Raw genomic sequence first — 21,276 nt, 5'->3', positions numbered from 1 at the left:
TCCCTATCGATTTTGGGGTCAAAAGGTCAAAGGTCAAGCGCACTGGACATTGAAGTAGCAATATGGTTTCCGGGCTCTAAAGCGTTATCCTTTCCACCTACAGTCACCATATCATACATATGGACTACCCATGGGATGAAGATGTTCCCTATTGATTTTGGGGTCAAAAGGTCAAAGGTCATGCACACTGGACATCAAAGTAGCAATATGGTTTCCGGGCTCTAAAGCATTATCCTTTCCACCTACAGTCACCATATCATACATATGAACTACCCATGGGATGAAGATGTTCCCTATCGATTTTGGGGTCCAAAGGTCACGCGCACTGGACATCGAAGTAGCAATATGGTTCGGTTTGTCATGCCATTTGTTTTTTACACTCAGAAAAGAGGTAGTTTATACCTATTACCAACACCCTTTGGGAGATTGGGGTAAGCGGGGGGTATTCTTATGCCCACAGTACCTCTTGTTTATTTTGTCTCACTTGACAAGAATTCTATATAAGTTTATAATTTTTTTTAACACCCCCCCCCCCTCTCTCTCTCTCTCTGACTTAAAAAGCTATGCTACACTGTATGCTTCATTGCACATTCATGGTCAAATGTCAAATTGATTTGACAAATATTTCTGATTATTTTACACCTATCTTTATGAGAGACATTGTCAATAAATATAATTATGTACTCCTTACCCAAATTTAAAAATTTTGAACCGTTTGTCTCTAATATAAAGAGGAAATATTTTTCGTATATTTCTGCCCCACATATAATATACGTATAGTTCAGTGCAATAAACAATTTTATCCGCATCAAAAATATACAAATATTACACAATCTAAAGTAAATTCATGGTCACACTATTTATTTTGTACGTACGTACATTAATTCTGGGAGATTAATTCCTCAGTTCGATATACTATATCTTTATTTACAGTTAAATGAATTACGCAAAATCTACATGGGAATAAACCTTTCATACAATTTAGAAGCGTTCAGGTGTCAACACGAGGTACATGATGTACCTGTTCTACCTGTGCTGGTTGTTCAATGCATTTATCTCGACTCCTTTCGGGGATATTTTTTTTTTAATTGCGTGTAATCCAAACGACCGCGCTCATAAATTTTGAAGTTATGCATGTACATCTGTAAATTCTTGGCGCTATAATTACTAGACTATCTTTAATTCACATGCATCATTTATACACTTGTATTAAGAAATATAATACTATGCATCTTAAGTCAAAATATATAATTACATGTAGCATACCGATATAAAGCACCGATATTCATGATTTAAGAAAACGTCAAGAATTCTAAATACATGTATTTTAAAATATATGTTTCTAGTTTTCATGTATACATGTATCTGTACAGAATATGCAATACTGTAAACAATGAACATATGAAAATTTCTTTTGTTTGTCCATCATTGTTACTAGGGCTGTGCGGTGCACCGAAAATTTCGGTGCACCGCGATTCATACATGATTCGATTCGATGCACCGATGACAAATTCCGGATTTCGGTTCGGTTCGGTTTAGATATTACAAACACCAAAACAACAAATATGGCGTCCAAGTGATGTGCAGAACATGTGGTTTTTTATGCATCAGAGATTTTATACACAACCACCAGACAGTCAGAGTTTAACATTTATTTACATATCCAACTGAAAACTCATATTGATTACTAACATACATGCCTACATCAGAAGAACATACAATATGTACAAAACAACAAAAAATAAAATACAGTTTGGCGTTCTGGGGGCTTCTCATTCTTATAACTCCAATACTACATAACTATATGTACTCTACTCTACTCTACACTAACTCTAGTGAACTAGCCTTGGGCTGATCCCAGCAGGTCACGTACGACCATCTGGACTAAAACCACAACTAAGCAACTGGCTGATCCCAGTGCGCTACCCCGGGTTGATCCCAACGGGTCCAAAAGGAGTGATGAAGCTCCGGGCTGATCCCAAGGAGCTACCCGCGACTGAATCTAGCGGGTTAATGAACACAAAAAACAAGCTCCGGGCTGATCCCAAGGAGCTGCCCGGGGTGATCCCAGCGGGCGAGAAAACAGACTGAAGCTCCGGGCTGATCCCAGGGAGCTGAATGAGCAAATCCCCATGCATGCAAAACTGAATGGAAATGAAGCTCCGGGCTGATCCCAGGGAGCTTACCCGGGGCTGATCCCAGCGGGTAACCAACAAACCCGAATACAAATCCAATGAAGCTCGAGCTGATCTGTGAGCTTAACCATGTATATACAGAGAAACATAGACGTGGCCGAGATTCCTGCCCGAATAACGTGTCAACCTAATATCTACAATATACCGCCTGCCAACATAATTCATATACAGGTTCTAATACAATACATGTACATATAAACAAATAATGTATGTAATAAGTAAATAATCCCTTGGGGGCAAAATTCCCCCAGGAATGAACAATCCCTTGGGGGCAAAATTCCCCCAGGAATGAACGCCATGAACAAAAGGAATGAGGAGCCCCAATAAGAGAAGAGAGCCGGGGAAGTTGATGGGGAAGGTGGGTGGGTAGCTGCTGTTACTTTCAGTCTCCTACAAGGCTATACAATGAACTTAATCAGCATCCCCCTCTAGGCATCAATGCTCCCGGCTACTCTAATCTGATTGGTCATCTAATTACACTGACCAATACCAAATCTAATTTTAGAATCGATATGATAAATAAAAACAAAGCAACATCAAATATCCTAATTAAACATAGTTAGCTAAGTACAGGAAAAGGAAACCAACGTTGTGTATAAATAATAATTTAATAAATCAAATTTCAATTTATACACAACCACCAGACAGTCAGAGTTTAACATTTATTTACATATCCAACTGAAAACTCATATTGATTACTAACATACATGCCTACATCAGAAGAACATACAATATGTACAAAACAACAAAAAATAAAATACAGTTTGGCGTTCTGGGGGCTTCTCATTCTTATAACTCCAATACTACATAACTATATGTACTCTACTCTACTCTACACTAACTCTAGTGAACTAGCCTTGGGCTGATCCCAGCAGGTCACGTACGACCATCTGGACTAAAACCACAACTAAGCAACTGGCTGATCCCAGTGCGCTACCCCGGGTTGATCCCAACGGGTCCAAAAGGAGTGATGAAGCTCCGGGCTGATCCCAAGGAGCTACCCGCGACTGAATCTAGCGGGTTAATGAACACAAAAAACAAGCTCCGGGCTGATCCCAAGGAGCTGCCCGGGGTGATCCCAGCGGGCGAGAAAACAGACTGAAGCTCCGGGCTGATCCCAGGGAGCTGAATGAGCAAATCCCCATGCATGCAAAACTGAATGGAAATGAAGCTCCGGGCTGATCCCAGGGAGCTTACCCGGGGCTGATCCCAGCGGGTAACCAACAAACCCGAATACAAATCCAATGAAGCTCGAGCTGATCTGTGAGCTTAACCATGTATATACAGAGAAACATAGACGTGGCCGAGATTCCTGCCCGAATAACGTGTCAACCTAATATCTACAATATACCGCCTGCCAACATAATTCATATACAGGTTCTAATACAATACATGTACATATAAACAAATAATGTATGTAATAAGTAAATAATCCCTTGGGGGCAAAATTCCCCCAGGAATGAACGCCAAATGAACGAAAGGAATGAGTGAAGCCCCCAAGAACCGGTAGTCATGAAAAAAGAAAAAAAAAAAAAAAATTTTTAACATGTAATAATAATAGGCTCATGTACACAGTAGGAAAAAAAAAAAAAAAAAAAAAAGAAACAACATATTACAAATATGACATTTGTACTTGTGCTTTTTGAACAGCCTCTACATCTGTTCTAATATATCTGTTGTAGCAGTCTGAAGACCAACGACCTAATTCTTTAATAACATGATCTTCAACACCAGCTGCAGCCGCTGCTGTAGCTGCACCTATCCTAAAAGAATGACCTGAAAATTTGTTATCATCATATCCAATCCGAAGGAGTATCTCTTTCAGTTGCAGAACAAAAGTGTCTCTTGGCATGGGTTTAAGGTTAAATTCATTGTCTACAAATAATGGCGATTTGCCAGTGTTTGAACTAAACAGAGATTTGCGAGCATCTAAATATGATATCATGGTGTACACCGGTTTAAAGTGGTCATTTTCAAAAATAACAATTTCAACACCTTTTGAAAATGGATCTGTTTTGGAGGTTCTTAATTTCAAAACAAAAGCACTTCCTCCTGGTTTAATATGTACATCTGAGATTTGTAAAAATTGTTCTACATTCTGAGATTTGCATGTGATTTCACCACATCTCAAAAAACCAAAAAATGCACATGAATACATACATTTTAACATGAGATCTACAAAAGGAGAAAAAACTCCCTGGTCTAAAACATTCCATATTTGTGCTAAAATTCTTGTAGTAATAGGAAAACGCTTGTGATGGACATTTGACTGTAATCTTTTAACACCTCTTAACACATAATGCAACTGATCGCATCCTTTCAAGACATCGCCCAATCCAGACTTAATATAGTGAAACCTAATGCCAGCAAGATATAATTTAATGGTGTCATGTTTCAATTTCAGCACCGATTTACAATGTGTCACAAAATAAACAAGGTCTGATTCTTGTATGAGAGGTAACCCATGCTTGGAGAACTTAGCACCATTCATAATCATAAAGTTCTGAAAACACTGTAAGGCTGAAGAATATGTCTTGCGAGTTGACTGGTTCAGTGAAGCTTCCCAAAGTCCCTGCAACTCCTGATCTAGTCTGTCATCATCACCGAATGATGCACGCAAGGCACTGGAAAGGGGTTGGCTTGGGGAGCTAAGGTTCGGAATCTCTGCATCTGGAAACGAGAGAGAGAGTCAGCAATACAGTTTTTTGTACCTTCAATATGCTTAGCATGAATGATATAATGGTTGCTAGCCGCGTGAAAAGTCAAAGTTCTCATAAGTTTCATTATGCTTTTAATTTTCGAACGTCCCTTGCATATAATATCTACGGTTGCTCTGTTATCACAATGAAACAAAATGCGCTTCCTTTTCCATTTATCGCCCCACAGAAGACATGCCATCACTATGGGGTAGAGTTCAAAGAAGGCCATTGATGTCTTCTCTTGCAAAATTTCTTTGGGAAAATATCCTTGAAACCAGTCATTCTGGTAAAATCCACCAAAGGAAGATGGGGTGGCATCCGTGAAAAGTTGAATATCTGCTGCATTCACAATGTCATCATTGATGAAAAAAGAAACGCCATTCCATGAACGAAGGAATTCAGCCCACATAGTGAGATCTGCTCGGCACATACTGTCTAACTGAATATGGTAATGTAATGGTTCTACAGTTGTGGATAGAGCGATAAGGTGTGAAATAAAAGATCGTCCTGGTAGGATTACTCTACATGCAAAGTTTAAGTGTCCAAGTAAACTAAGTAATTCCCTTTTTGTACAGGATTTGCGGTGCAGGAACGATTCCACTATTTCTGAGATGCGATCAATCTTGTCCTTAGGTAACCTTGCTATCATGTTGAAAGAATCCAAGTAGATACCCAAGTATTCCAATTCCGTATTTGGGCCTTCAGTCTTTTTAACCGACAGTGGAATCCCCAAGTCTTTGAAAAGGCTAAGCAGCTTTAGCTTAATTTCGGTAGCATTCGAGTCTGGAGGAACGACTACTAGGAAATCATCAAGTAGGTGTAGAATATTGGGCATTTGGTATTTGTGTGTAGCAATCCAGCACACTGCAAAGGACAAGCTATCAAAAATTTTGGGACTTGAACGACTTCCAAATACTAAACGTTTGTAAAAATAATATTGGTTTTCCCACTTAACACCATGAAAGGGCCACAATTGAAGGCAGATAGGCATTATTTTAAATGCATCTGTGATATCGGTTTTTATCAACATAGAATTCTTTCCACATTTTTTGATAAGCTGTATAGCATCGTCTATGGTCACATAGCTGAGAGAAAAGTCTTCTTTGTTGATCAAGTCATTCAAGCTAGGATTATCTAAGTCATTATGAGGCGCCGACATGTCCACGATGAGTCTCTTTTTCTTAGAATATTTACTAATTGCTATACCGATTGGATTTATACGGTAATGAGGAAAAGGAATATCTGTAAAGGGACCCAATAGGTAACCCTTGTCAACTTCCTGTTGTAGTAGTTCCGTTACACTGTTGGAATACTGAATCGCCGACTTGAGATTTTTACATTCAAAGTTATTGTTTGGAATATTTTTGAACCCCGTGTAAAAGCCACATCGTAATCCATTAATCAAATACTGTGTGAAATCCCTATCTGGGTGGTCTATCAGCAGATCTTGTAGTATATCTATCTGCACTGGTGTCGTTATTTCGAAGTCGAAATTTCCCTCTGTGGCTTCTGGTGAGTGGAGGCCCCAAAGAACTGGGGCCAACTGGAGTTTTTTGTGCTTGGACAGTTAAGTTTGGAATGGTCTTCTTTGCATTCCAAGCAAATATGAGCATTCCTGCATCTGGCTAGTTGACAACCCCGTTGTCCATTGAAATTGTTGCAGATTTCTCTACCTGCGTGGAAGTTTCTCTTGCGCCCGTACGAATCGTTGCTGTCAGTGGGTCTTCTGTTGGCATTCAATGGACAGAATCCAGTCAGATGTAGGGTGCTGTTGCAAGCAGCACATGACTGGGGCTTTGAGTTGGCAAATATGTTGCAAAACAATGTATTGTTACGAATTGACCAATCCACTAAAATGTTGTTGAATTTCAGCTGAGCCGCGGCCATAAGGCTAAAATGGCGGTGATATTCGTAAAAACCTTTCCCAGGATAACGGGTGGCCATGTCCACTAAGTCTCTCTCATACAAATCTAATTCCGATCTTCGGTGAGGGTAGGCCTCACACATAACGTTCTTATAAATGCCGAAAGCTTGAATGAATTCCCCAATGGTCAGGAAACGTTGCAGTCTCTGGTCAGACTTGCCCTCTGGTGACTCAATGGGAGTGAAGTAGGGAATAAGAAGAGTGGCTAGGTTCACGTCCTTACCTGACACTATCTGCTGTCTCAGTTGTGGCGATATAGTCTCTACCAATGGTAATGATTCAGAAGCGTAGCCATAGGTCGTCCTCACATTGTTGAGCTGACCAGGTGATCCAGCAGCAGCCGAGACTTGACGCGATTGGAAAGCAGAGAAAGCGGAAGCCAGATCATAACCACGGCTTTCATTCGTCGGAGAAATGGGCAAAGAGTCTGTGGATACGTGTACTGTAGACAGACCCGCCGAAGTTGGAGGTTCGTTGTTACCGGTGGTCACCCGTGTTGCATTTCTTGCCGTTTCTGTCCGGAGAAGCGGTCCCCCTGCAACGGCATTGTCCGACTGAATATTAGCCTGAGCGGTAAGAGAATTCACTCTAGTGTTTAACGACACCACACTTTGTTGCAGCGATTGAACCGTTGATGTCAACTTTGACACCAAGTCTACCAACACTCTCTGTTCGCCATTGTTGTTTACTCGTTGCGTTGCATTGTGGGATGTGTCATTGTGGGACTGCGTAGGTCTATTTATAGGATTCTCATTCTCTTCAATCAAACGTATCAACACGGATCGGCGAGCATTGGTGGGAAAGTTAATACCGCGGGAATTCAGAGTTTCTCTCAAACGTGCCGAAGTCCAATTAGCAGGTAGTTCAGGATTGTACGGTACCGATCGATTAGATCGCTTAGGTCCCATGGCGGGAAAATAATGCACCAGTCACACAAACAAATACAACTCCCAGAATCTTCTATATATGTGGAAAACACTACATGAAAACGTCTCCAAGATGAATAGTAAGTTCCAATATGATCATTGAAAGGAATCACGATATAGATAAATGTTGAAAAGGCAAAAATAATAGCTGCTGTTACTTTCAGTCTCCTACAAGGCTATACAATGAACTTAATCAGCATCCCCCTCTAGGCATCAATGCTCCCGGCTACTCTAATCTGATTGGTCATCTAATTACACTGACCAATACCAAATCTAATTTTAGAATCGATATGATAAATAAAAACAAAGCAACATCAAATATCCTAATTAAACATAGTTAGCTAAGTACAGGAAAAGGAAACCAACGTTGTGTATAAATAATAATTTAATAAATCAAATTTCAATTAAATCATTACTGTGTTGAAAGTTAGCATTTTCACCACTCGGATACCAACAGAATATGGTCCGTAAGATCATTGCAGTTTATCTTTACATGTCAAGTAGCATTTCTGTCAGTGTGGAGTGAAATCAACACCGTAGGTAATGACACAGATTTGACAGGTAATATGAGAGAAGTAAATCAATAAAGGAAAGATTTCAAAAGACTCTCAATTGATAGAATTGTTGAATTTTTACATATCAATGAAACCAATATCGTATACATTTTAAATTCACTATAGATTTGTTTAATAATCCAAAACTTATGCAGCACATTAATGTAACAAATTTTAATAGACTTGCAATGTTTTCTTTTTTCTATCAAAGTTATAAAATGTCATTATAAATAGATATATATGATTTTACAAATGACGACATAAAGTTATATAACTTGAATAAAATCAAATCAAATATGCTACTCATTAAAATTGTTAATTTTTGTGATGTCAGTAGATAAATTGGACTTAACATGAACCGAATCGAAAATAACCGAACCGTGCTGTTCTGAATCGAAACCGAACCGAATCTAGCTAACCCTGAATCGTCCCAGCCCTAATTGTTACGTGCATTGATGTGAAATTTACGATTGTTTTCATGAGAAGTAAACATCCAGTATTTGCACAAAAATTAATAAACAGATGTATTCATATATATATTCTCTACCTGATTATAAAGTAAGTACAATCCAAGGGAAAAATCCGAAATATACCGAATGAATAGACCATTTTGCGTTCACCATGCGCTCACCGTTCACCAAATTGCGTTCACCGTTTGCTCTGCGTGCGTTCACCGTGCGTTCACCGTTCGTTCACTGTTCGCTCTGCGTGCGTTCACCATGCATTCACCATTCAAGTGGGAAAGTAGAATGTTTCAGGGACTGTAGTAAAACATTTAAATACCATCTTCTTTAGTGCTATTGATACTGGATTAAAACTGAATGGATACCCATACATGCCATGCCTTCCTATTTGTGCGTAATTTATACAGAAAACGTGACATATATATGTCCTACACATTTCCAAAGATATAATAATAATATATATGTAAGACTCCAAAGTGCGATGGTCATGCCAAACCCCGATGGTCTGCGCCAATCCCCGATGGTGTGACACGTCAAAGTGCGATGGTCCACACTCATGCGCCAAAGTGCGATGATCTGACATGCCAAAGTGCGATGGTGTGACACGCCGAAATCTATTGGTTTGTAAATGACATAGTGTTTTTGGTACAGACTGTACCAACCGTGTGTTGTTTCACTAAAATATCAGTGCAAAACACATGCATTAAAAATAAGAAGTTCAACTTATTTCATTACCATTTAGTTGTCGTGTTATTAAACACAAAATTTACCAACGCGAAATCGTATAGAATGTTTTGCATTATAACATATTCCCAGGATTTTATTACGTGTACGTCACAAGTAATAAATGATCATGAATTAAAGAATGTTTCGGGGAAGTACATAGTTCAACAACAAATGTACTTTGCCGTTCTCACTATCCTCAACCTTGTATACCTTGCCGTTGCTGTCCTCCATGTTACATTTCGTCGGTTTTATTTTGAAAGACGTTAAGCATGACGTCACAATGACGTGACCTCACAAACGTTACTTAACTCTGCACCATCGGACTTTCGCCTGGCCATCACACTTTGGCATCCATAACGTTAACAAACCATCGCACTTTGGCGCAAACCATCGCACTTTGGCGTGACCATCGCACTTTGGAGCGACCATATATAATAAATTCTTTATTTAGACAGGAGAGCACAATTTGTACAAATGACTAGTTTATATTGTGGTTGTGTATAAAACATATTTCACAGACAGATGAATGAGATAATAGAAAAATAGATAACATAATATAAATTATATACATAAAATATACACACGATATCACTGGGAAAAAATAAACATATACACATCTATATATATGTATCACTTATTTGAGTAATAATGCTGCAAATATGCTGATTTGAATGATGCAATAGAACCACAGCTTCTGATAGACTCATACAACTAATTCCATAAAACTGTGGAGGATACCTTAAAAGACAATTTATGATATTCAGTTAGAACTTTTGGTAAATATAAAATGTCACTGTGATCACTATCACTACTTCTTGTGTTCTGGAACTAACTTGACTGACAAAACTAAAAACGTTCATATATTTTGGTGTCATATTTTTAAGAACCTTAAAAGGAAACACTAGTTTTCTATGTATAAAATAATCATGAACAGGCATCAATTCAAGAACACTAAAAATATCAACTGTAAAAGTCTGAATTACTTTCACATTTAATATAATTTTGGCTGCCCTTTTCTGTAATTTAAAATGTGTGTCAATAAAAACCCTGTTTTTGGCTGAGCACCAAACTGTACAACAATAATTAAAATGAGGAAATATAACAGTGTGCAGGGTTCGAAATTAACTTTTTTAAGCACTAGTCCATACGGACTAGTCACTATTGATGTTCACTATAGTCTGCAAAGCATTTCACTAGTCCGTCTAGTATATCATATTAAAAATGATCTTTATTTTATTCAATAGTATTTAATGAAACCAAATACATCACAGTTGCAAGCAAATCAGTTTCTGACACCTACAGAAGAAAAAGACCACCATACTTTATTTTGCATTCAAGATCTTTAGAAGCATACAGTAACCTCCGAGTTAATCCTTTTATAAATGTGCATAACTACATAAGTGCGTTCGAGATCGACGTTCCCGTTGTTTTCGTGCTCAGTTCTTAGAGTCACAGGAGTTTGAAATTTTAGTCAATAAAATTCACTTGATTGACCAAGCCATGAGCTATATATTCGCTTTAGAGAAGTCAAGAGGCATAGCTTTCATCGACTTCTCTTCACAAGCATTCATTTGTTGATTCTGGAAAACATGTGAATGCCGGAGTCAGTAACAGTTTATGCTTCAACCGACGTTTTGAGTCAGATGTGCCTGGATTTATGCAATAGACAAGTTGTTTTCAAACACAAAACTGAAGCAAGGAAATCAACACTTTCTTGCTTTTAATCCATTTTCAACATGTCCCCTGTCTCGGGTTTACGTTAACTGGTCTTGGGAGCTGTCACAATAGGGGACCAGTTAAAGGACAAATATCGTGTTTTCAAAGTATACAAAATTATATGCATTTTGTCTTCCTTATGCTTATAGAAATTAATTGTAATAGTTTGTTCGCTGAAGTATTGCAATAATTAGCCACAATACGGACTTAAATCTAAGCCCCGATTTCAAAAAGCCTTAAGTTAATTAGATAGGTAGTCACGTGGTACGTACAGTGACGTCATATGCGACCTTCGTCGATCAACTTGTTGTAAAAGTAGTGTTAGATATTTTTAAAACCTCCGGTTTTAGGGGCCTAATTTATTTACCATGGATAACATTTATTTCGATGTTGACAAATTCCCCGAGTCTTATATCTTTTAGCCACCAGTGCATACAAATAGCGACCCAAATGTAGCGAGGAAAGCGAGTATGAAATCTGCGAGTAAATAATGTTTACATGGGAGCACTGTCTAAACACTATATGGTAATGTCATTTCTGTAAACAACTGTAATTAGCGTTGTTGCTCTTTGAAAATAAACAGTGCAATTATTATTAAATTTATTTTTGGAGAAGTTAGATAGACCTAAATTATGATACGGTTATGTATCATTGACAACTAGGCCTACTGTCACGGGTGCATTTCGAAAAAAAAAAATAATAATAATGATCAAACTTATGATGAAAATCCCAATACTTTTCAATTATTTTATTCAATCAATTTTATTAATCATTATTTTTTTGTTATCTACACGTTGTTACTTAGGAAGTGGGAGCGCGGCGTGCTGTTGTAAAGACGTACACGCGTTCCTTAAAAAAAAAAAATGAAAGCATTAGAATTCAATTCAAAGTTGGGAAATATCATATTTTATTATTTATAATTGAAAGTTCAATTATCTTTTATCTTCAAATTTCTTTTTTTAAAACTACCAGTTGGTAGACACTGCTAGCGAACGCGAAGTTCTGCCTATATGTTGTTACAAGGTGAAGGTCAGTTGGTGCGAGTGTGTATTGAATTTGAGAGCAGAGCGGAAAGCATAAGCCGTAGGCCTATATGTAACAGTGGGTAGCTTCGATAGAACTATTTTCTCGCAGTTTATCTACATCTTTGTTTAAAAAAATACAGGGATAAATTCTACTGGGTTTTTTTATGGCAAAGTCGTTGTGCCGACAAAAAATATTCACGTCTTGTCCCTCATACCTTCCTTTGAAAATTGAAAAAAAAACACAGTCCAAAGCCTCTCTACTGACAGCAAATACACCCTTAAACGGCACAAAACACCCTAATGCAGTGTTATTTACAAGCCGTTAATGGGATAATTGTTTGTTTGTCAATTAAATCTAATCTGTTTATGAAATGGCTAACAACTGTTTTCAAATCTTCTCGCTCGAGGTCGCATATGACGTCACAGATAATGGCGCGTAAAATATCGAAGGAAATATGCATATCGCAAGATTTGAATTTCATCACTTTCAAACTCGAAAACTACGCAAACTGTTTCATTTAAAACACATGTAAAGTAGTTTTAGGCATGAAATGAATTAATTTTGCTGAAAAAATTAAAAAGTTTAAAAACATGCGATGTGTCCTTTAAGAGAAAAGCAGGCTGACATAATCAGAGTTCTGATTTAAACCTGGGGCAGGGACATGTTGAAAATGGATTAAAAGCAAGTAAGTTTTGATTTCCTTGTGACGGTTTTGTGCATTGCTGTTAAATGTTTGAAAACAATTAAGTTGTCTATTATGTAAATCCAGGCACATCTGAGTCGAAACGTCGGTCGAAGCATAAACCGTCACCGACTCCAGCATTTACACGTTTTCCAGAATCAAAACATGAATGCTTGCGAAAATCATCTGTTGAGAATGATAGGGCCATGATTTTGTCATATTAAAGTAATTCCACCCTCCTGTGATGTCATCAGATTTTGCGAAATCAATGAATTTATGCACGACTGTTGGAGTGTTTTCCAATAGTTAACGTAAATAGGTCCCCAGGTGATATAAGTGCCTGTGGAATATCATTAACAATTTATTAACACGGATCCTGACTACCTCTACTTTAAGTACTTTAGATAATTTCATCAAGGATTAGGATATAAGATTCCCTTATGGTTGTGCATATATTCTCCTTGGCTAAGTGTGGGACGCAAAAAGTAGCAAAAATTGAGCAAGTTACTGTAAGTTAATTTTTATTAGTAGCTACTTTACTTCGCGATTCATGTACCTTTAGTAAACTAGTTTGCGGTGAGTAATTTTCACAATTTAGCCTTTTCTGAGTTTATGACAGACATTCAAGGACTGGTGCACGAGAAATATTCACAACAATAAGGATCTCACAAATCTCGTGAAGTTTTCTCGCACGCGAATAAAAGTTGGTTTACAGCAACTTAGGTGAGCATTATGGCCAGTGTCTCTTATGACATAATTATATTCAACTTTTTTTTATTTATTCAGGAAGTTACAGTATATGTCAGGACAAGGAGTCGATCAGAACCATGCTTGGAGTCATACAGTATCTAAGACAAGAAACCAGACCACAGCAAGGGTGAGTTCAGTCAAATTTTGTAAGAATCGGGAAAATTGAGATTTCGGATTGTTCCTTGTTTTATTTTATTGATAGTGAAGTAGTTGACACATGCTGTCATCATGTTTTCCAGGAGAAAACCATTATCAATATGGGATAACAACTTTTGGTTGGATGTCAATTATCTCCATATAGCCAAGGCTGCCTTGTTTTGCTCATCACAGTTTTCTACTGTTATGTATGCAGAGATTTGGTGTAATTGCCAGAGGTTTGTGCAATGAAAATTTCATTTTGAATTTCTAAAGACCTCTCTATCAGTATGTGTCTTTGAATAAGTAAGTTTCCTTACATGTAGTAGTGTTCATGTACATACTGTGATTTTGTCAATCTTCATTGAGCACCAATGTTGGTAGCTGCAGAACTGTAGCTCTTTGAGAAAACAGATCAGAGAGCTACAGATTCACCCTTTACAAAAACCTTCAATTTATGGTGCATAAAAATATGCATGGTTGAGGCCTCATATTGTTGTATTCTTGTATTGCCGTCTCCTAAATTTAATATAAAAGAATACCTAACATATTTGCCTACTATACTGGTGTCTAAACATACCTTCAAATATTCATTAAAGCCCCATACGAATCGAAAACTCGCATCTTCAAATGATTTTTTTAAGCTTCAGGATCTACAACTTGGTTCATTTGATTACTTTGATGAGAAGAAGATGCCTATTGTTTTTCAAGGTCAAGGTCGTAGTATCAGTTAATAGGAAAACCTTGAAGGTAGAATACAGATAGAACTATTGGAGCTAGGATCTTATAACTTGGTACATTTATTCACCATGATGAGGGGGAGATGCCCATTGTTTTTCAAGTGGTGGTATTAGTTAATAGGAAAACCTTGTAGGCAGAATACCAAACAAACTATTGGAGATAGGCTCTTACAACTTGATACATTTAATCACACCATGATGAGATGAAGATGTCTATTGTTTTTCAAAGTCAAAGATCAAGGTCGTAGTATATCGGTTAATAGGAAAACCTTGTAGGCAGAATACAATTAGAACTATTTGGACTAGGACTGTCAAACTGGGTACATTTAATCACCATGATGAGAGAAAGATGCCAATTGTTTTTCAAAGTCATAGTATCAGTTAATAGGGAAACCTTGTAGGCAGAATACAAACCAAACTATTGGGGTTAGAACCGTCAAACTTTGTACACATATTCCTCATGCAAATTGAAGGACACATTTTGTTCTGTAGTATCACTTAGTAGGAAAACCTTGTAGGAAGGATACAGACCGAACCGTTGGGGCTAGGATCGTCAAACTTGGTACACATACACCTCATGCCAAGTGGAGAATGCCTATTGTTTTCAAGGTCAAAAGTCAAGGTCATAGATAGTATCATTTAATAGGAAAACATTGTATTCAGAATACAGACCGAACTATTGGGACTATGACCATTAAACTTGGTACACTTGCTCCTCATATCAAGTGGAGGATGCCTTTTGTTCAAGGTTAAGGTCGTAGTATCACTTAGAAGGAAAATCTTGTAAGCAGGGTACAGACCGAACCGTTGGGGCTAAGACCATCAAACACATACACCTTATGCCAAGCAGAGGATGCCTTTTGTTTTTCAAGGTCAAAGTCATACAGGTGACTCGAGATGGCTCGAAGTTCGATCTCTTGAAGTTCTCGGTCTCTCGAAGTGAAATCATGGTCCCGGTTTTTCTCTCTATATAACAAAGCAAATTTACTATCGATCTCTCGAACGTTCGATCTCTGGAAGTGAAGTTGGGTCCCGTAAAACACATTTCATTGTTTTTCACTCTCGATCTCTCGAAGTGGTGGTAGCGTATACCCACCGTTACCCAAGCATGTAATCATTTCCGCTTGGGCCTTACCTGGATTTTGTTGAATGCCGAAGGGGTAATTAGGTGTTTACATAGGTGAAACATTGCCAGTGCTTCTTGATGGAGGTGACACACTTGAGTATATAATTGGCTAATTGGTCAGTTTACACCTTGCACTGGGGTTTGGGTCATGATGATTAAAATTATGTATAATCTGAAGATGAATAAAATCTATACTTTGTTTTGACGTACGTGACAACAAGAGAGTAAGTTTTATACATAATTTAGAGATCTACAGACTGTTAAATTTCTTGAGTTTGTTCTTTGTGTAAAGTTACTCTAAAACATCGTTTTACTCATTCGGGTAAAGCCACATAACATTGTGCTCTGTTTAGTTTGCGATAGTAAAGCGTCATCGGAACTTGGTTTTATATGCCTATCTAAGCATGATTAAAGAGCAAATTAATACATAAACTTTGAAATGTTTTTATTAATGCAAAATAAGGTTTTTTGTTTTGATATCAAAGTACCTTACGAATATAAAGGGAAACATGTCAAAACGATATCATATGATCTTGTTGGTATACATTTCCGGTTACTGTAAAATCTTAACCATACCGGCGGACCTTCAATTTCCGAATTTCGAACTCTTGATTTCTCAAAGTTTTATCAAGGTCCCTTGAACTTTGAGTTATCGAGAGTCACCTGTAGTATCACTTAGTAGAAAAACCTTAGTTTTTATACGCCCGTCTTAAGACGGGACGTATTATGGTATGGCGTTCATGTCCGTCCGTCTGTTAGCTTTTTCGTGTCCGACCCGTAACTTAAATACTACAAGGCCTAGAATCATCAAACTTTGTCTGTAGATACATCTTGGGTAGAAGGTGTGTCGCACATTAAAACCAGGTCACTGTGACTTTTCATTAAGAAGATATCCGTCTGTCCGTCCGTCTGTTAGCTTTTTCGTGTCCGACCCGTAACTTAAATACTACAAGGCCTAGAATCATCAAACTTTGTCTGTAGATACATCTTGGGTAGAAGGTGTGTCGCACATTAAAACCAGGTCACTGTGACTTTTCATTAAGAAAATATCCGTCTGTCCGTCCGTCTGTTAGCTTTTTCGTGTCCGACCCGTAACTTAAATACTACAAGGCATAGAATCATCAAACTTTGTCTGTAGATACATCTTGGGTAGAAGGTGTGTCGCACATTAAAACCAGGTCACTGTGACTTTTCATTAAGAAGATATGGCCATATATGGCAAAAACTTGTCCGGCTCATAACTGTTAGACCTAGAATCACCAAAATTGGTCAACTAATGCATCTTAGGTAGAAGGTGTGTCGCATCCTACTTTAAGGTCACTGTGACATTTAATTAAGGTGATGTAAAAAAAAATGTTTTAATGGGTACAATCTATACTGTTAACAATATGTGACGGGCGTATCATGTGCCGTGGCGGTGCACTTTATTTTTTACGGATACAGATTTAGAGACGCAAGTTTCCTTTCAGAGGAATGTATTTTCAATTGCAATTCAAGCTGGATTAGTGCACCATGACCTACTTTAGGGGTAAGAGTAGGTTAAACAGTTTTCCAGTTTTTTTTATCAATTCAGAGTGCATAAGTGCATAATGTGACTACAGGTCCAACGGTCATATGTTGTACAGTTTGTGGTCACTTGTTGCTTGTAAAGAAAGAGCATAAAGTACCTTACCATGAATGAAAATATGCATCAACAAATTTGTATTATTTGACAAATCCATAAAATTCTAAGCCCATGAAACAGATGTATTTTGTTAGTAGAAAGCAACAAGAGGAGACATTGAAGAAGTCCTCCACATTGTATGAGACCATAAGCCAGAGCTTCACTCAAGATTCTCAGGTAGATTCCATGAGTTCTGATTCAGAGGGAGTGACTCTGAATGTACAGGATATCCTACTAGAGGCATATAGACAGATTGGGGATCCAGATGGGGTGTATGGATGTGGAGCAGGGCGTCTGGCAGATCCAGTGTCCAGGTAATCCAGATTGTTTCTGTTAAGCTTGGAAGAAATTTTATGGAATTTTTGATTATATAAAAAAATTCAACTGCAATTATATAGGAGTTCAAGAAGATGTACCAAAGACTGAACATCTATTTTCTTAAGTCACCCGAATCACTCCGATGACTATTGTGATTGGTTGTCTATCATAGGCCAATTTACACTATGCATCTTGACACATGCATTTTGGATGCATCTGAACTCACAGTATAAAGCCCTTGTCTCAGACTTAATGGTTGTTGTGTTGTGGCAGATAGAATGGAACTTGCTGTATTCCATGTGTCAAGGTGCATATAATAATCAATTAAAAGAAAGGTCAGAATTGAGATTACATAGCCAAAATTTCCCTCCATGTATCTTTACATTGAATAAGAGGAGAGACTGGGTTCCAGTAGATAATCAAAATCTTCTGTCATTTGCAAAATGTTTTTAAAACCACATGGATCTTCTAAGCGAAATTTTCTCACAAGGGTATTGTAAACCCCAAACTTTTCTCTTCTTTGGATCCATGATCGAAGTGATTCACCCAAAAAAAGCATTTTGCTTGGCCAACATGCCCGCCTCCCCCATTCACTATTTAGATATTAGATATAAATCATTCAATTCTTGTAATTGTTAGGTCACCTGAGTAAACTCAGGTGACCTATTGCAATTGGTTTTCGTCTGTCGTGGGCCGTGCGTTAACAATTTTAACTTCTTCTTAATAACTACCAGTCCAATTCTTTTCAAATTGGGACAAGGGGGACATCAATTGTAAATTTCAGGACTCCAGCACCCCTGTAGGGGTTTTGGTATCAGGGTGGGGCCAAAATGGTCAGTTATTAAGTGTGTGAACAATAAACATTTTTAACTTCTTCTTGATAAATATCATTCCAATTCTTTTCAAATTTGGTATGAAATATCTTTGGAACAAGGGGAACATAAATTATAAATTCCTGCACCCCTGGGGCCTTAGAGGCAGGGCAAAAACTGCCCAAAAATGACAATTTTTCAAAAATCTTCTTCTCAAGAACCACACACATTTAAGAAAAACTAAATGCATAGTAATGTAGAGCAGGAAAGCCTCTACCAAAATTGTAAATTTCATGATCCCCGGGGTAGGTGTTCTGACCCCAGGGCGGTGCCAAACTTGGTATATAGTGTTTATGTGTAAAACACTTGAATAACATTTTCTTTAGTTCTATTGATACTAAATTGAAAGTAAATAGATATTTAGAAAGAAGAGGTAGTCCGTTACCAAAATTGTAAATTTGATGATCCCAGGGGTAGGGGTTTTGGTATCAGGGTGGGGCCAAAATGTTCAGTTATTGAATGTGTGAACAATAGACATTTTTAATTTTTCTTGATAACTATCATTCCAATTCTTTTCAAATTTGGTATGAAACATCTTTGGAACAAGGGGAACATAAATTGTAAATTTCAGGATTCCTGCACCCCTGGGGCATTAGGGGCAGGGCAAAAATGACCAATTTTCAAAAATCTTCTTCTCAAGAACCACACACATGTAGGAAAAACTAAATGCATAGTGATGTAGAGCAGGAAGGCCTCTACCAAACTTGTAAATTTTATGATCCCCGGGGTAGGGGTTATGACCCCAGGGCAGGGCCTAACTTATTATATAGTGTTTATGTGTAAAACACTTAAATAACATTTTCTTTAGTGCTTTTGATACTAAATTGAAACTAAATGGATAGAGCAGGTAGTCTTTTACCAAAATTGTAAATTAGATTTTCCCCAGAGTAAGGGTTTTAACCCCAGGGTGGGGCCAAACTTAGTATATATAGTATTTATGTGTAAGTTTGCTGATACTCTATAAAATCTAAATGCATACTTAGGAATAGCAGAAAAGGATATACAAAAAATGGTGAATTTCACAACCCAGGGTTATGACTTTACGATGAGTCCAAATTATTTTGATGTTTTAAGGTTAATACACCTATTATTTAAAGCCTTTCATCAGTGTATGCACTTTTGAGGGCAGTGAAGTTTTAAGAACACATCTTGTTTTATACTGTTGCTGAACATTAGAATTTAGCTTAGGTATTCAGAACAGGAATTTTTTTCTAGATTTAATAGCCCATGGAAGTAGTGATACTTTTTCACTAGTATTCAGGTGACCGATAAGGCCTGTGGGTCTCATGTTTATGAAATGCCCAAATTCTGGACATCCTGTTCACAAACACCTGTATTATTCCCACTAGTGTTGAATAATCAGGATAAATTCATAATTGATAATCGGTCAAAATCAGAAGAACGGTATTGATCAATGATTGATATAATCAGTATTTACATGTAGTTAATAAATGTTTATGGATATCTATATTAATCTGTTAATGAGGAATGAAATTGGTTGTTGGTTTTTTTTTTTGGGGGGGGGGGGGGGGGGTTACCATGACATCCAGATTGGTTTTGGTTTCAAGAAACAAAAAAGAATTCCAGACATCTGACTTGGCTTTCCCTGGGTAGGGATATATATTAAGTTATCAACTGATACGATACTCCTCCAACTCTTACCCCCGATTTTTATATCTTGACATGACATAACTTACCCTGTATTAACTTTGCTCAGTAGTGAGTTACTTTCCAGTAGATAAAGATGTGCGGGAGAGAGTCAGATCGGACTCCATATTGTAGAGTGGGAATTCAGCGACACTAACCGGTGTCCCTGCATTGCCTACCTTTTATAACTTTATTATGTTTCATGGATCTACCGTCCATGACGCGAGGATTCGGTTATTGGATGATTTTTCTACAAGTTAATCATGACGAATACGATGCTATTGCCGTATAAAGCACTGACAAGTGAAGCATCACTTTGACCGCCTCCTCGCCATTCGATTTCTTTGCGCATGGCGTCAGCACACAAATACACAAAATTCCAAACGACGTCAAAGTAACTTGAAGAATACTCATCTGATAACTGAATCCTATCTAAATCAGTGAAATAAAGTTTTAAAAAATAGGCAAAGCAGCAACACCAGCTGGTGTCGCTGAATTCCCACTTTTCGATATGGAGTCAGCTTTGACTCCCCCCGCACATGTCACAATATAAAAGCGGTTGTAAGAGTCGGAGGAAATGTGTACCATAAGCAGTGTACTTTTGTTGGACAAGTTTTTAAAAAATCTTATAAGTTAACATCTAATTTCCATTGTAATTAAGAATAGGTGATTTAGATCTGCCATATACATGTTTATATTTAGTCTTGAAATATCACAAAGTATACAGTTGACAATGATTGAAATAAAAATGCAGACGTTTTGTTGATTATTCAGTGACACAATCGTTCGTATTCGTCTTCTGAATGAAAGTTGTAAAACAAACGTGCTAGGTTTTTGGTCCGATATAACACTGGAATATGAGGGTAAAATTCATCTTCACAGCCATGGGTTTTGGGTGTACTGTGGATGGATATTCTTAGCTAACCAAGATGAAAAGTCCTAAGCCATAAAATTTAACCTGTAAAGAAAAAAACTGGGGAAATAAAAATATCAGAATGAAAGGGAATGAATAATTAATCAGAAAAAAAATTGTACTTTTCAAGATTGATATAGTACACTACTTCGGTACCTGCATACATATAAATTATTACATGTTTAATCAATAATTAGGAT

At 37.5% G+C, this 21,276-nt stretch overlaps 2 protein-coding genes across 7 annotated transcripts in view; one reads left to right on the top strand and one right to left on the bottom strand.

Moving 5' to 3' along the window:
• Positions 1–21,276, top strand: part of LOC125664628 (serine-protein kinase ATM-like) — a 408,026-nt gene that overhangs the window by 233,691 nt on the left and 153,059 nt on the right. For 5 of the 6 annotated variants that reach the window (XR_008800024.1, XM_048897448.2, XM_048897451.2 and 2 more), the window contains exons 35-37: positions 13,699–13,789; positions 13,902–14,036; positions 17,422–17,640. Coding sequence is in view for 5 of the 6 variants with exons in the window: in XM_048897448.2 (XP_048753405.2) it covers positions 13,699–13,789; positions 13,902–14,036; positions 17,422–17,640 (445 nt within the window). In the remaining variant the exon portion in view is untranslated. The remainder of the gene's footprint in view (positions 1–13,698; positions 13,790–13,901; positions 14,037–17,421; positions 17,641–21,276) is intronic. The other variant, XM_048897449.2, reaches the window with a different exon arrangement.
• On the bottom strand, positions 1,638–7,726 carry LOC125673087 (uncharacterized). Its single transcript, XM_056154430.1, has one exon. It carries the CDS (start codon positions 7,724–7,726, stop codon positions 6,371–6,373), a length of 1,356 nt encoding a protein of 451 aa, XP_056010405.1. The 3' UTR covers positions 1,638–6,370.

This window comes from Ostrea edulis, chromosome 1, assembly GCF_947568905.1.
Source record: "Ostrea edulis chromosome 1, xbOstEdul1.1, whole genome shotgun sequence".
Classification (NCBI taxonomy): Eukaryota; Metazoa; Mollusca; class Bivalvia; order Ostreida; family Ostreidae; genus Ostrea; species Ostrea edulis.
The sequence above is the reverse complement of the archived record's forward strand: the minus strand, read 5'-3'. Positions and strand labels throughout refer to the sequence as shown.

Bases quoted from the DNA above. Each gene is read 5' to 3' on its own strand.
- LOC125673087 (XM_056154430.1), bottom strand. From the start codon at position 7,726: ATGGGACCTAAGCGATCTAATCGATCGGTACCGTACAATCCTGAACTA.